General features: G+C 54.5%; 1 protein-coding gene across 3 annotated transcripts in view; it reads left to right on the top strand.

The window, feature by feature from the left end:
* Positions 1-11,749, top strand: part of Piezo1 (piezo type mechanosensitive ion channel component 1) — a 71,460-nt gene that overhangs the window by 29,995 nt on the left and 29,716 nt on the right. For all 3 annotated transcript variants that reach the window (XM_021220234.2, XM_029532426.1, XM_029532425.1), the window contains exon 2: positions 7,922-8,017. In XM_021220234.2, coding sequence (XP_021075893.1) covers positions 7,922-8,017 — 96 coding nt within the window. The remainder of the gene's footprint in view (positions 1-7,921; positions 8,018-11,749) is intronic.

Here is an 11,749-nt window from a genome sequence, read left to right as displayed (position 1 = left end):
TGAGTTCCAGGACAGCCAGGGCTATACAGAGAAACCCTGTCTCGAAAAACCTAAATAAATAAATAAATAAATAAATAAAATAAAAGTTCTTATTGGGCTGGAGAGATGGCTCAGTGGTTAAGAGCACTGACTGCTCTTCTGAAGGTCCCGAGTTCAAGTCCCAGCAAGCACATGGTGTCTCACAATCACCCGTAATGAGTTCTAACGCCCTCTTCTGGTGTGTCTGAAGTCAGCTACAGTGTACTTACATATAATAATAAATAAATCTTTGGGCCAGAGCGAGCAGGGATTGAGCGAGTGAAGTTAACTGGAGTGAGCAGAGGTCCTTAAAAAAAAAATTAAATTCCCAACAACCACATGAAGCTCACAACCATCTGTGCAGCTACAGTGTATTCACATATATAAAATAAATAAATAAATAAATAAATAAATAAATCTTAAAACATTTATTTATCTATTTAATTGCATTGATGTTTTGCCTGGATGTATGTCTATATGGAGATGTTGGGTCCCCTGGAACTGGAAGGACAGAAAGTAGTAAGCCACCTTGTGGTTGCTGGAAATTGAACTCCGGTCTTCTGGAAGAGCCACCAGTGTTCTAACCACTGGGCCATCTCTCCAGTCCCATGTCTCGTGTTTTTTGATCAGAAGTATCCTCAGGTCCCTGCAGGAGCTCCACAGGTGGGGACAATTGGGACTCTTGAGGTACATCTGAGCAATCTGAGATAGACGGGGCTTGTCTGTGGTTGCCAAACAGTCGAGAGGAATCCGGGTGCCCTGCGGGATCCGTGTTGCAGGACGTGTCCCAGCATCTGTGGGGTCCCTGGTGCTGTACTCCCCGTGGGCTCGTACTGGTGGACACGAGGGCTCTTGCTGACATTGTTACTCTGCTCGTCAGGTTACTCGCCTCCTGCCGGTCCACAGCTGTGTTCCTCTAGGACACTGGGTCGGGGGACAGTGAGCTGCTCGTTTTCTGAGCGCTGTGCCCTGCAAAGGCTGGAGGAAAACCAGTCACGAGGGAGCTTCTATAGGCCAGTGTGGTGACACCAGCCTCAATAAGCCAAGTGATAGATGACAGGAGAGACAGAGGCCGGGGTACTGACCCAGCCAAGGGTGAGCCACAGACAGCACATCGGCTTGTCAAAGAGCAGCAGGAAGCCCGCCAGGCTGGGTGGTCCCATGGCGGCCTACAATAAATAAATATCTTAAATGGTAGGCAAAAGATCAGGCCTGCACCTGTCCTGAGGCCGTGGGCACCACTGTCCCCTGACTGACAATGGGAGGAAACACAAGAGCAGCCCCTGCCTGGGGATGCAGCTGGGGTTACAGGCATGAGGCCAGGGGTAGAGGGGACATTTCCCTATCTCCCCCCCCCCCAGTATCCCACCCTGCTGGTTAGGAACATAGAGATGGTTGGGGTAGCTGGCCAGGCCTCCCTAAGGCATCTTCTGGAGTTGGTGGACTCTGTGACACTCACATGGAACAGCTCTAAACTTCCCTGCTTCCAAGACCCTCTGCGGGCATAGGACGAGGTGGACGAAAGTCACTTACTGTCCTAGACTCACCCAAAGTCCTCCCCGCCCCCCCCCCTTTTACTCAGCCTCCCTGTCCCCCAGGTTGGGCGCACAGTACCAGGCCCCTATCTTTTTTTTTTTTGACACCAGTCCTTTGGTGCTTTTTACTGAGGAGGAAAAAGGAAGGGCAAGTTCAAGTTTTCAGTTGGGTACTCCAGGCCTGCTCTCTGTACCTCTTCTGGGATCCCCTCCTAGCCCCTTGCTCCGAACGCCTGCCTCTCTTCTGTGCCCAGCATGTACCGTCTTCCCACCTCCACACTGAAGGCCCCACCAAGCCCTCACCCTTGCTGCAGGCCACAGTGATCAGAGCCCTCTCGCATGGCTGGAATTGGTTTAGACGCAGTCCCGTTCATCCCAAAGCCACACCCTGGGCTCCTGGGCCGCTGTGGCCCCTCACCTCACATTGCAGTGGTCATGGCTCACGTGTGGTTCCCTCCAATCCAAGCCAGGGGCTCTGCTTGGCTTCTGTGGATTTTAATTGAAAATCTTGGTCTTTCCTGAGTCGCGAAGGATCCTTTGCCTGTCCCAATTCCTTCTTACAAGTGCACATAAATCACACTAGGGACAGGGACTCACCTCGGGGCACTTACCACACCCACTGGTGACTAGGTTCTCCGTGGTGGACAGTGCGGGCAGGGCCCAGTTCACAGACCCTCACACTCACAGATCCGTATGAGCTATCAGCTGCTCAGCTCCGATGGTGGTCCGGGCTGGCCATTGGTGTGTCCAGGACCCTGGTCAGATGGACTCGGGCGTAGAGCTTGCTTCCTCTGACCCCTGTCTCGATTCCGTGAAAAACCAAGGGACACTTGTGAGACTGATAGCCACCCCAGGACTGTGACAGACATTGGGCTGCATGTGGCATTGCCCAGGCCTGTGTGCAAGGCCGTGGGATGGGACAGAGGCTGCCCTTCCGAGAATTAGTCTTCTGAGGGTGTAGTTTACTCCTGGGCCCCATCACACCTTGCTGAGCCTCTCCCAGCCTGGCAGCTATGGCCTCTCTGGATAGTGTGCTCCTCTGTGGGACCCAGGATCTCTGCAGAGTCTCGGCTCCACCACCGGACACAGCTGCTGCATAGCTGGGCTGCCCTGAAGGACTCCAGGGCTCTGCCTTGTAGCTCTTTGCCAGTCTAGACACCACTTCCTCCAGGGCTGAGACTGGCTGCCCCAGGGTCCCAAGCAGGCTCTGCCCTGCCCTGCCCTGCCCTGCCCTACCCTGCCCTGCCCTGCCCTAGAGATGGGGTGTAGTTCTTTGGGCTAGCCTGGTCTCTCCGGCTGGAGCCTCTGCCCAGCTCTCTGCTCACCGAGGTCTTTCTTTTGGCCTAGAGAGCCTCTCCTCCCTTCTCAGAGGGAGGTAGCCTAGAGACTGGGAGGGCAGGCCAGCTAGACCTGTCCCCTCTCTTGTGCAGACAGGAGTGACAATGGTGGGGTGGGGGGTTATATGAGACCCTCAACCTTGTGTTTGTGCTGGGCCGAGGTGGGTCTGCCCCTCACCCAGTCTTCCCTCGAAGAGACCATGCTGTCCCCGCACAGGAAGCTTGTCTCCGCTTGGGCCGGTTGGCCTGCTGTGTCCGTGCAGACTAGTGTGAACCTTCACTGCGTTCTGTCCCTGTTGTCACAGCCCATCCCTCCAAAGGATCCAGTCTTCTCGAGCACACATGGTCTCCCTGCACCTTTCCGTCTGTCTGTCCAGCACTGGCTGTGGTAGGGGAAGCTCCCCGCAGATCCGCCTCATGCTTCAGACCCTTTCCAGAGCCATTTACAAATGAGTCTGGCATTTGCCTTGGGGGAGAGGGGGGTCACTGTAAGGCTTCTTTGACCAGAGACATATGGGAGCAGCTGGCTCACAGAGCCTCCAGGGAGTGGTGGATCCAGCAGGCCCAGTGGATTCTTGTCTCCTACCCAGACCCTGGGCCAGGCTGGAGCATCTTGAGTGGCTGAGATTTCCCTCACGGCCCTATCTGCAGGCCCGGCTTCATGCTCATGGTGGGAGGAGGAGTGGTGACAAACCTCCTGTGTGGTGTACTCTAAAAGTTGTGTGTGGTCTTATTACCCCTTACCCCTCCCTCTCTGACCGGGTTCCCGTGACGATGAGCAAACGTTGCTCTGCTCTGGGTCACTCAGAGTCCAGGGGAGCCACCCTAAGGACTTCATTAGCCTTCAGCCATGGCTCGAGGACCCCAGAGTGGATGTTAGCAAGGGTCTTCAGCTTTGTGCTGTAGGGTGAGGGTCTATAAAGGGTTAAGCATGTGCTGGCCGGCAAGGGGCCCTTCCTGCCTCTGGCTGTCCCTATTGTTGCTGGCTCAGGAAAGGCCTGTTTCCTGTGAAATCACAGGCTTTGCCCAGCAGCCGCACCAGAGCAGGCTGAGGCTCTGCCCTCTTTGAGGAATGTCTTTGTCCCCCATGACCCCTCTCCGGGCAGTTAGGTGGCAGCTAACCTTCAAGGACAAAGGCAAGGCTGTCCCCTCCAGGCCGCTTGTGATGAATAATACTCACCTCTGTCCCCCAGTTATGACCGTCATATCAGGGTGCTTCAACCAATGCGCCACACCACCGGGACCAGGGGAGCACCTGGGCACCCTGTGTCTGTCTGTCTGTTCCGACAAAGCCTGGCTGTCTCTTCCCAGAAGCAAGAGCTGCACCGCTGACCCGGGCGGGGCTCGCTCTCCTGGCCGGCTCTTCTGGCTCTTGAGGCGTGATAATCTGGGAGGAATGATGACTGGGAATGAGACCCTGGAGTGTCAGGTTGTGCCTCTGAGCCTGTTTCCTTGGGTAGAGTGTTCGTCTCTGGACGTAACCCTTATTTTCTGTACAGCGATGGGGCAGCTCTGCCCAGAGGGGCAGGCAGGAAGGCAAAGAGGCAGGAGAAAGGGAAGAACTCACAGCTCGTGCATCTCCCAAGCTGACCTGTGTTGCTGAGGCAGGGCAGGGCATTCCCCTTGCCCGGTCCCTGGTGCCTCACCTTGCATTTCCTACCTTTGGCGCATACAGCTAGGTAGGGTTCTCCTGGTCCTACTTGGGATTGGGAGTAGCCAGGCCTCAAGCTCAGTAGTCCATCTCACATTTCCTTGTTGCCAGGAAGTCAGGCATGGAAGTTCCTACCCCTTGCCATCTTGGGTCTCTGGTTTCTGGAGCCCTTCACAGACTTTGGACACCATTCATTAATTTATTCCGGTAAAAACATCTATCCACGAAGTTTGTCATCTTAATCTATTTTTGATAGTGCGGTGGCATTAGGCACATCCTCATATGTCACTAATGGCCACCCCAGGACCATCTCATTTTCCTGACTGAAACTTGATAGCAGTTAAACTTTAGCCTCAGGACTGGAGGGATGGCTCAGCGGTTAAGAGCACTGACTGTTCTTCCAGAGGTCCTGAGTTCAATTCCCAGCAACCACATGGTGACTCATAACCAACTGTAATGGGATCTGATGCCCTCTTCTGGTGTGTCTGAAGATAGCGACAGTGTGCTCATATATATAACATAAATAAATCTTTTTTTTTTTTTTTGAGTCAGGGTTTCTCTGTGTAGCCCTGGCTGTCCTGGAACTCACTCTGTAGACCAGGCTGGCCTCGAACTTAGAAATTTGCCTGCCTCTGCCTCCCAAGTGCTGGGATTAAAGGCGTGTGCTACCATGCCTAGCCGAAATAAATAAATCTTAAAAATAATAATAAATTAACTTTAGCCTCTCCCACCCCAACACACAAAAAGAGCCTCGGGGTCTGGATTTTAAGTTTGCCAAGCAAACTGTAGGGTAAAGCACCTGCTCCCCAGGGCCTGTGGTGGCCGCCCTCACGGGCTGTGCTTGTGGAGGCCAGAATTCAAAGTCAGGGGCCTTCTTCAGTTGTGTTCCACCTTATTTTGGAGTTCATCAGTCGACTTGATTGGCCAGCAAGCTCTGGGGATCCCCCTGTCGCTGTTTCCACAGAATGCTACCTACCACACACAGCGCTTCATACCTGCATCAATCCATTGTACGTAATCTAAGTGTGCATATGTGTATGAACACAGGTCCGTTCGAGTCACAGCATGCTCGTGGAAGTCAAAGGGCAAACTTGGGTGTTGGCCTTTACCTTCTACCTTGATTGGCATGGGGTTTCTCTGTTAATCCCTGTGCTGCTTTTGCCAACCACCTGGCCTGACCGCTTCTAGCCAGTCTCTTCTCTCTCCCTCCCATCTCCCGGTAGAGGTGCGCTGGGATTACATCTGGCTTTTGCACAGTTCTGGGAATCCAAACTCAGGTCACCAGGCTTCTGTGGCAAGCCACCAAGACACATTCTTAGCCTGGTTTTCCATCTTTTCATGTGGGTTCTGGTGATCTCAACTTAGGTCCACGTGTTCATGCGGCACATCCTCTTGGCTCCTGACACAGGCTTTTGATCACACGTACTTGGACTGGTTCAGTGCTGGCCGGTCCCGGTATGTGAGATCGTGAGATCGAACCAATGTCCTCAGAGGCAGGACCTGTCACATCAGGGATGTTAGATGGGAAAAAGCTCTCAGGGGCCTGTGAATGAATGGACTGGTGGGTAGTCGGCTGGGTAGACAGGTGGACAGGATCAACGAGCCAGTGGACAGCTGGGTAGACGTGTACCTGACCAGAAGCAGCCATCAGCGAGTGTGAGGGAGGGCGCAGCCTCTGTGAGACTGGGCTGGACAGCCCTGGTTGGGCAGAGAAATGGAGCCCTGGAAAGCAGAAGGATTTCAGAAAAGCTTCGCCTCCACAAATGTACTTCCCTCCGGCCTCTTGGACCAGAAAAGATCGATTTAAAAAAAAAAAAAAAAAGTATCATTGTTGAAAACTTCAGATTTGATTTAGGAGAGCTGAGCCATGGTAGCCAATATATGTCAGGAAGAAGACAGCACCCTGACTCCAGGGAGGCCCTTGGGAGCCAAGAGAAGTGCAATCGTGGTCAACACCCTGCCCACCCTACTACCACTGCCCTCCCCACCCCACCCCCCAATGCCAGGCTCTTTGAAGCAGCAGGTGCCCTTGGAAGTTGGGCTACATCTCATGTCCCCTGTGATCCTGGAGGAAGACCGTGTCAGGGGCTGTGAAGAAGGTACAAGCAGAATTCAGATGGAGTCACCCACCCAAAGTGGGCAGTGTAGCCTGAAGAGGTGACCTGGTTCAGCTTAGGTTCTTTGTTTTGTTTTTTGTTTTTGGCACTGGAAATATCATTTATAGCTCAATTAAAAAAATTTTTTTACTGTACTGTGCACTCTGGGTCCCTGCCACTTCCTTCTAGGGGAGCCTGTTTCTGTGGCCAATCTTGGTCCCCAAGTTCAGGTCTGCCCTGCGCTCATGGTTCTCATACGTAGGAGGATTTGTTGAGGACCCCACTCTGAGGAGAGTACTCTCAGAGGGACAGTGAGGTAGGATTGACGCTCCCGGCCACAGAAAGTCCACTCTGGGGGTTGCTTTGTCCAGGAGGGAATTGGGGTTCCTAATGTACCCTAGCTCCTAGCTCATGGCCTGTTAGCCTTACCTGTCTAGGACAGTCAGTTTCTGAAAATAGCAATTGCCCAAGGTGAGAACCACAAGATATGGCTTGTAGTGAATGGTACTGTGTGTGGCCGGGCTCTCTCACACAGCATGTAGATCCTCTCTGCCCTGGCTCCTTTTGTACCCCATAGCACAGGTAGAAATGTCTGGGACTCAGGACTGTATAGGGTCCCAGAACATTGTCTCCTGGAAAACCCTGTGTTTCTGGGAAGACACTTGCTCATTTGGTAAGTGGCCAGCCACGTCATCTGCCTATACTTTAGGTCCTTTGACCTCCCTGGCAAACTTCACCAGGATGGTATAGGGCAGCAGGGTCTCAGGGAAGTTCCCAGAGGGAAGCTGTGCTGTGCGCTGGCACAGGTAGGGGGCACGCACAGGCAGAGAGAGTGGTTCCAGGAGCCAGGTTCAGAACTGCGCCGTCCCATCAGTGACTGAGGAGGGGGGGCCAGAGCTTGGTCCCGGTGACTTCCCGCACGGTAGTGTGTGGAATCATTTCTTGGTTGAGCTGCCTGCCGATCAATAAGCGAAACTTCAAACAAGAGGGAAAGCAAGATGAGAAGGAGTGGGTGCCAGAGTGGTGGGATTATGCCGAGTGGCCAGAACCTTGTGTCCATCCACGTATGAGTACACGGACTGCTTTGGGAGGGTCCTGGGGTATCATGGAACCTGGGCATCGGGTGGCAGGAACATGGGTTTTCTGTCTGAGGTGCACAAGCCTTGCGTACGCATGCTTACAGGTGTGAGAGAGGGGTACTGGGGTGGGTACTGCCCCCCAACCGCTCAGGTGAGAGCTGCCCCTGTTGTTGGTGTACTAAGCATTTGTCTCTCTCTTCTCTAGCCTCCCTGTTACGCTTCAATGCCCTCTCGCTGGTCTATTTGCTGTTTTTGCTGCTGCTGCCCTGGCTTCCAGGCCCCTCAAAACACAACATACCAGGTAAGGGGCAGGATCAGGGGGTAGGGATGGAGCCCAGCTCCTTGGGGGGGGGGGGGCTCTGACCACAGCTGGGTATCTGGATAGGTACTCTACAGCCACACACAGCCTTGGCTCCCAGTTTTAGCAGCCTGGGTCAGTCCACTGGGGTCTAACGGTTCCTTCAGTGCACACCTGTAGCTGGTTCAGTTTCTTTCTTCCTGCCGGTTGCTTGTCACAGGAGGCTCTATTGTCCTTGAAGGTGACAGGGGAAGGGTTTCATGTGGATCCCCATCCGTCACTTGAGTGTCCCTCAGAAGGCAGAGGGAATCGCTGGGTCCTAGTTGTCCAGTGCAGGTAGAAGGTTTAGGGATCTGCACCGTGGTCCATTCCTTCTTCAAGGTAAGTTACCAGGACTGACAATGTTGTTCTGCCGGGGGCTCTGGCCAGCTTGTCTCTATCACCCTGTAAGCCAGGCCCTACCTTAGACCACCTTGCTACATAAGGAGTTGGGCCACAGTGGACGTCATCAGGATCTGAGCTGGGCAGGGGTATACTTCCAAACAGTAGATGCTAGGCAGGCTAGCCCCAGTGTGTGTCCTTACGTGGGAGTGGACAGTGGTACCATAGTGAAGTAGGGAAAGGCTGCTGCTGTGCCTCAGGTCTCCACGTAGGATGATGTGGGAAGGGTGGGACCACTGTGTCCTCACGGCCCAGGCAGCTGAGGTAATGGCCTCAGAGGGCAGGACATGCTGAAACCCTTCATCCTAGGGCTCTGGTCACCTATGCTGAAGGTGCCTGGAGTCTGTTTTGCGGTGTTCGGTACATGCTCAGTGACCCATCCCCGAGTGTACCGCGTTCCTAAAGTAGAGAAGGCTCGCTGTTGTCTTCTGTGTGTGTGGGGTTCAGATTCGCATGGCAGCGACCTGGGGAACGTGAACACTGAAGTGAGAGACCCTGCCCCAGGGGACACTGCAAGTAACACAGACAGTGTCTGAGGGTCAGCAAAGGTCAGGGCTGGGTCTGATGTGATGGCCCGGGGGCCCGGGAAGGCACTAACAGCCTTGGCACTGCCCTCAGAGTGCTGGCTTCAGCATGTGTGGGCCCCAGTGAGAGTGGACATCCTGAAACAAGTCACCTTGCCGAGAGCCACACCCACTGGTTTATGGGGCTACAGTCAGGTTGTGAGTACATCTGTGCCTTTTCAGAGGGCTTCAGGGACCCGCTTCCTGGCTCTTCTTCTTTGGGGGCATCTTTGGGTCATGGCACCTTCTACCTCAAAGCCGCGACGGCTGACTGAGTCTTCTCCGAGTCCCGTGACTCTGTAGCTTCCTTCGCTGCCAATGCTCTGTGATGACAGCCACTGGTGCTTCAGGACAGACTCCCCCTTGTTGTCAGCTGTGACATCAGACCCACCGCTCTGCTTTGGTCTCTTTGCCATGTGAGTCACATGTGTATGGGGGCAGAGGTTGGGCAGGGCTGCCTTTGGGTTCGCCATTCTGCCAACCATAGCACGGTGGTTGCCCAGCCCGGTGTGCTTTGGAGCCAGAAGGTCTTAGAGGATGGGTAGGTTCTGGGGATGCAGGGACAGATATTTAAGGGGTTCAGCCTGAACAGTGTGCTGGCAGCCACAGGGCCCCTCTGAGACACACAGCCTAGGCACTGAGTCCTTTCTTGTGTGGTGGGAAGGTCTGGCGTCCATGCTCGGCTCACCACAGAGCCCAGGCCCTCTGTTCCCAGGACCTCTTTGGAAACAACTTGTCTCAAGACTGTTCTGTGCCCTGTGAACAGCTGGAAATACTCCTGATCAACCGTGGGAGGCACCGAGACTCGCAGCCAGGCAGGACGACATATCCTGAGGGAGACTTGAAAAGCGGGGTGGGACGCCTTTCCCTCTCGACCCTCCAACTCTCTATCCGCCCAGCCTCAGAGGCCCTTCGGGGACATGAAGCTGCCCGGATTTTCCGGGTGTGAGAGGAAAATGTGAGGCCCGACGGTGCAGAGTGGAGCGCCCTGTGTGCGTTTATGGTTTGTGCAGCTGCTACCCTGGCACTGGCTGCTGGAAGCTCTGACTCTGCTGGGCCCTGTTCCCCACGTAGGCGGCTGCCTGACTCTCAGAGGCTGGGCCTAAGCCGGGCTGCACAGGAAGGAGATGCTCGACCAGCTTAGGGCTGGGTGTCTTAGGTAGGACAAGGCTCAGGGCAGGGCAGAGTTGAGATGTATCAGACCCCAGGGTGTGTGGATCTGCTCCCAGCGGCCTGCTTGTACTTTAGAGCTAGGAAGCTGACTCCCTGCCCTAGCAGAGTTTAACTCCTAGGCTGCCCCTCATCTTTGACCCCCTCTCCCATTCACTACTCTCCCACAGGGGGCCTGCTGGCAGTCTTAGCCTCTCCAGTCCATTGGTACCCCCCTCCCCCACCTCTCTCTCTGCAGCTCTTAGCTGTTAGGTACTATGTGACTAGGAGAGGGATAGTTGATTGGGTGACACTGTGGTCCTAGGCCTGTGAGCGGACTGCCTTGCCCTTTGAGAACACCTTAGAGCACACCCTGGGATGCTGGGTCACAGCCAGCTTCTTGTTCTCTGGGTTTATCCATGCTTTGCTCCAGAGTAGACGGGAGAAGCCTTCCCCCGCTTCTTCTCTTCCTCGCTGGGTGAGCCTCAGCTCAGACCCTTGGGGTGATTCCCCACGCTATCCTCTCTTCATCCTGTCAGTGTGTGGAGTCAGATGAACAAAAGACATTCCTTCCCTTCCTAGAACCAGAGGTCCAGCTCACATTAGAAGGACAGGATTTGCCAACAGCTCATGGGATTTTGTTGAAGGATACCCGTTTAGGGGCTGTGGAGTGCTCAAGAGTCCAGCCTGTGTGAGGCCCAGGGAGGGCTGTAGTCACTGGGGATGGGGCACGAAGGAGGGAAGACTATGGGGAAGCAGAGGAGAGTGAGAAGCACCTCTGAGCCTGTGGAGTTCCAGCAGGGTCAAGGCCACGGGCCAGGTGACAGGTCTGCTACTCTCTCTGTCGTTAGAATGCCCCACCTCCACCCCTAGTTCACTCCCCATTTTTTCTAGGGAGCACCTGTAATAGCGCATACTTTTACCAGTGGTTATTTGTTGCTGTGCTAAACCCCTTGCTCATCTGAATGGTATAGGCGTATGGCATGTCCTAGTGTGGGGTGACAGTTCCTTCTTTGAAATTGTGATCCTTTTATCAAGCCAATGAATGGGTCAGGGCCCCGACAGTGGTAGGAGAGAAAGGTGGCCAGGGACAAAGGTGGCTGTCATTCCAGGGCCTTGGGGTAAGCCTGGCTAAGCCCAGTGCACTCTCTTCCCCATGACAGGGGAGTGGCTGAAGCAGTCAGGCCGGTAGAGGAGGCCCTGCCTGGGAAGGAGCCAGGCGTGGTATGGTAGGAAACCCAGGGCTTTGAAGATTCGGGGCCCATGGAGGCACCGGGGTCTGTGCTGAGGGTGAAGCTGGGTGCTGACAGCGAGTCTGGGGAGTGGCTGGGACTAGGAGCTTATCTGTCTCATGGAACCTAGACCTATTGTCAGGTCAGATGGGCAGGGTTTCTGCTACCTCAAGCTTGTGGCAAGGATCAAGCAAGGATTTGCTCTTAGGTGCAAGTGGAGGTTCCCAAGGATCAGCAGGAACCCCTGCCCAGCTGGGTGGTGGAGGTGGTGATGGTGGAGGTGGTGGTGATGATGGTGGTGGTGGAGGTGGTGATGGTGGAGGTGGTGGTGATGATGGTGGTGGTGGAGG

This window comes from Mus pahari, chromosome 20 (assembly GCF_900095145.1).
Source record: "Mus pahari chromosome 20, PAHARI_EIJ_v1.1, whole genome shotgun sequence".
NCBI classification, from domain to species: domain Eukaryota; kingdom Metazoa; phylum Chordata; class Mammalia; order Rodentia; family Muridae; genus Mus; species Mus pahari.
This window is presented reverse-complemented; position numbering and strand designations above follow the sequence as displayed.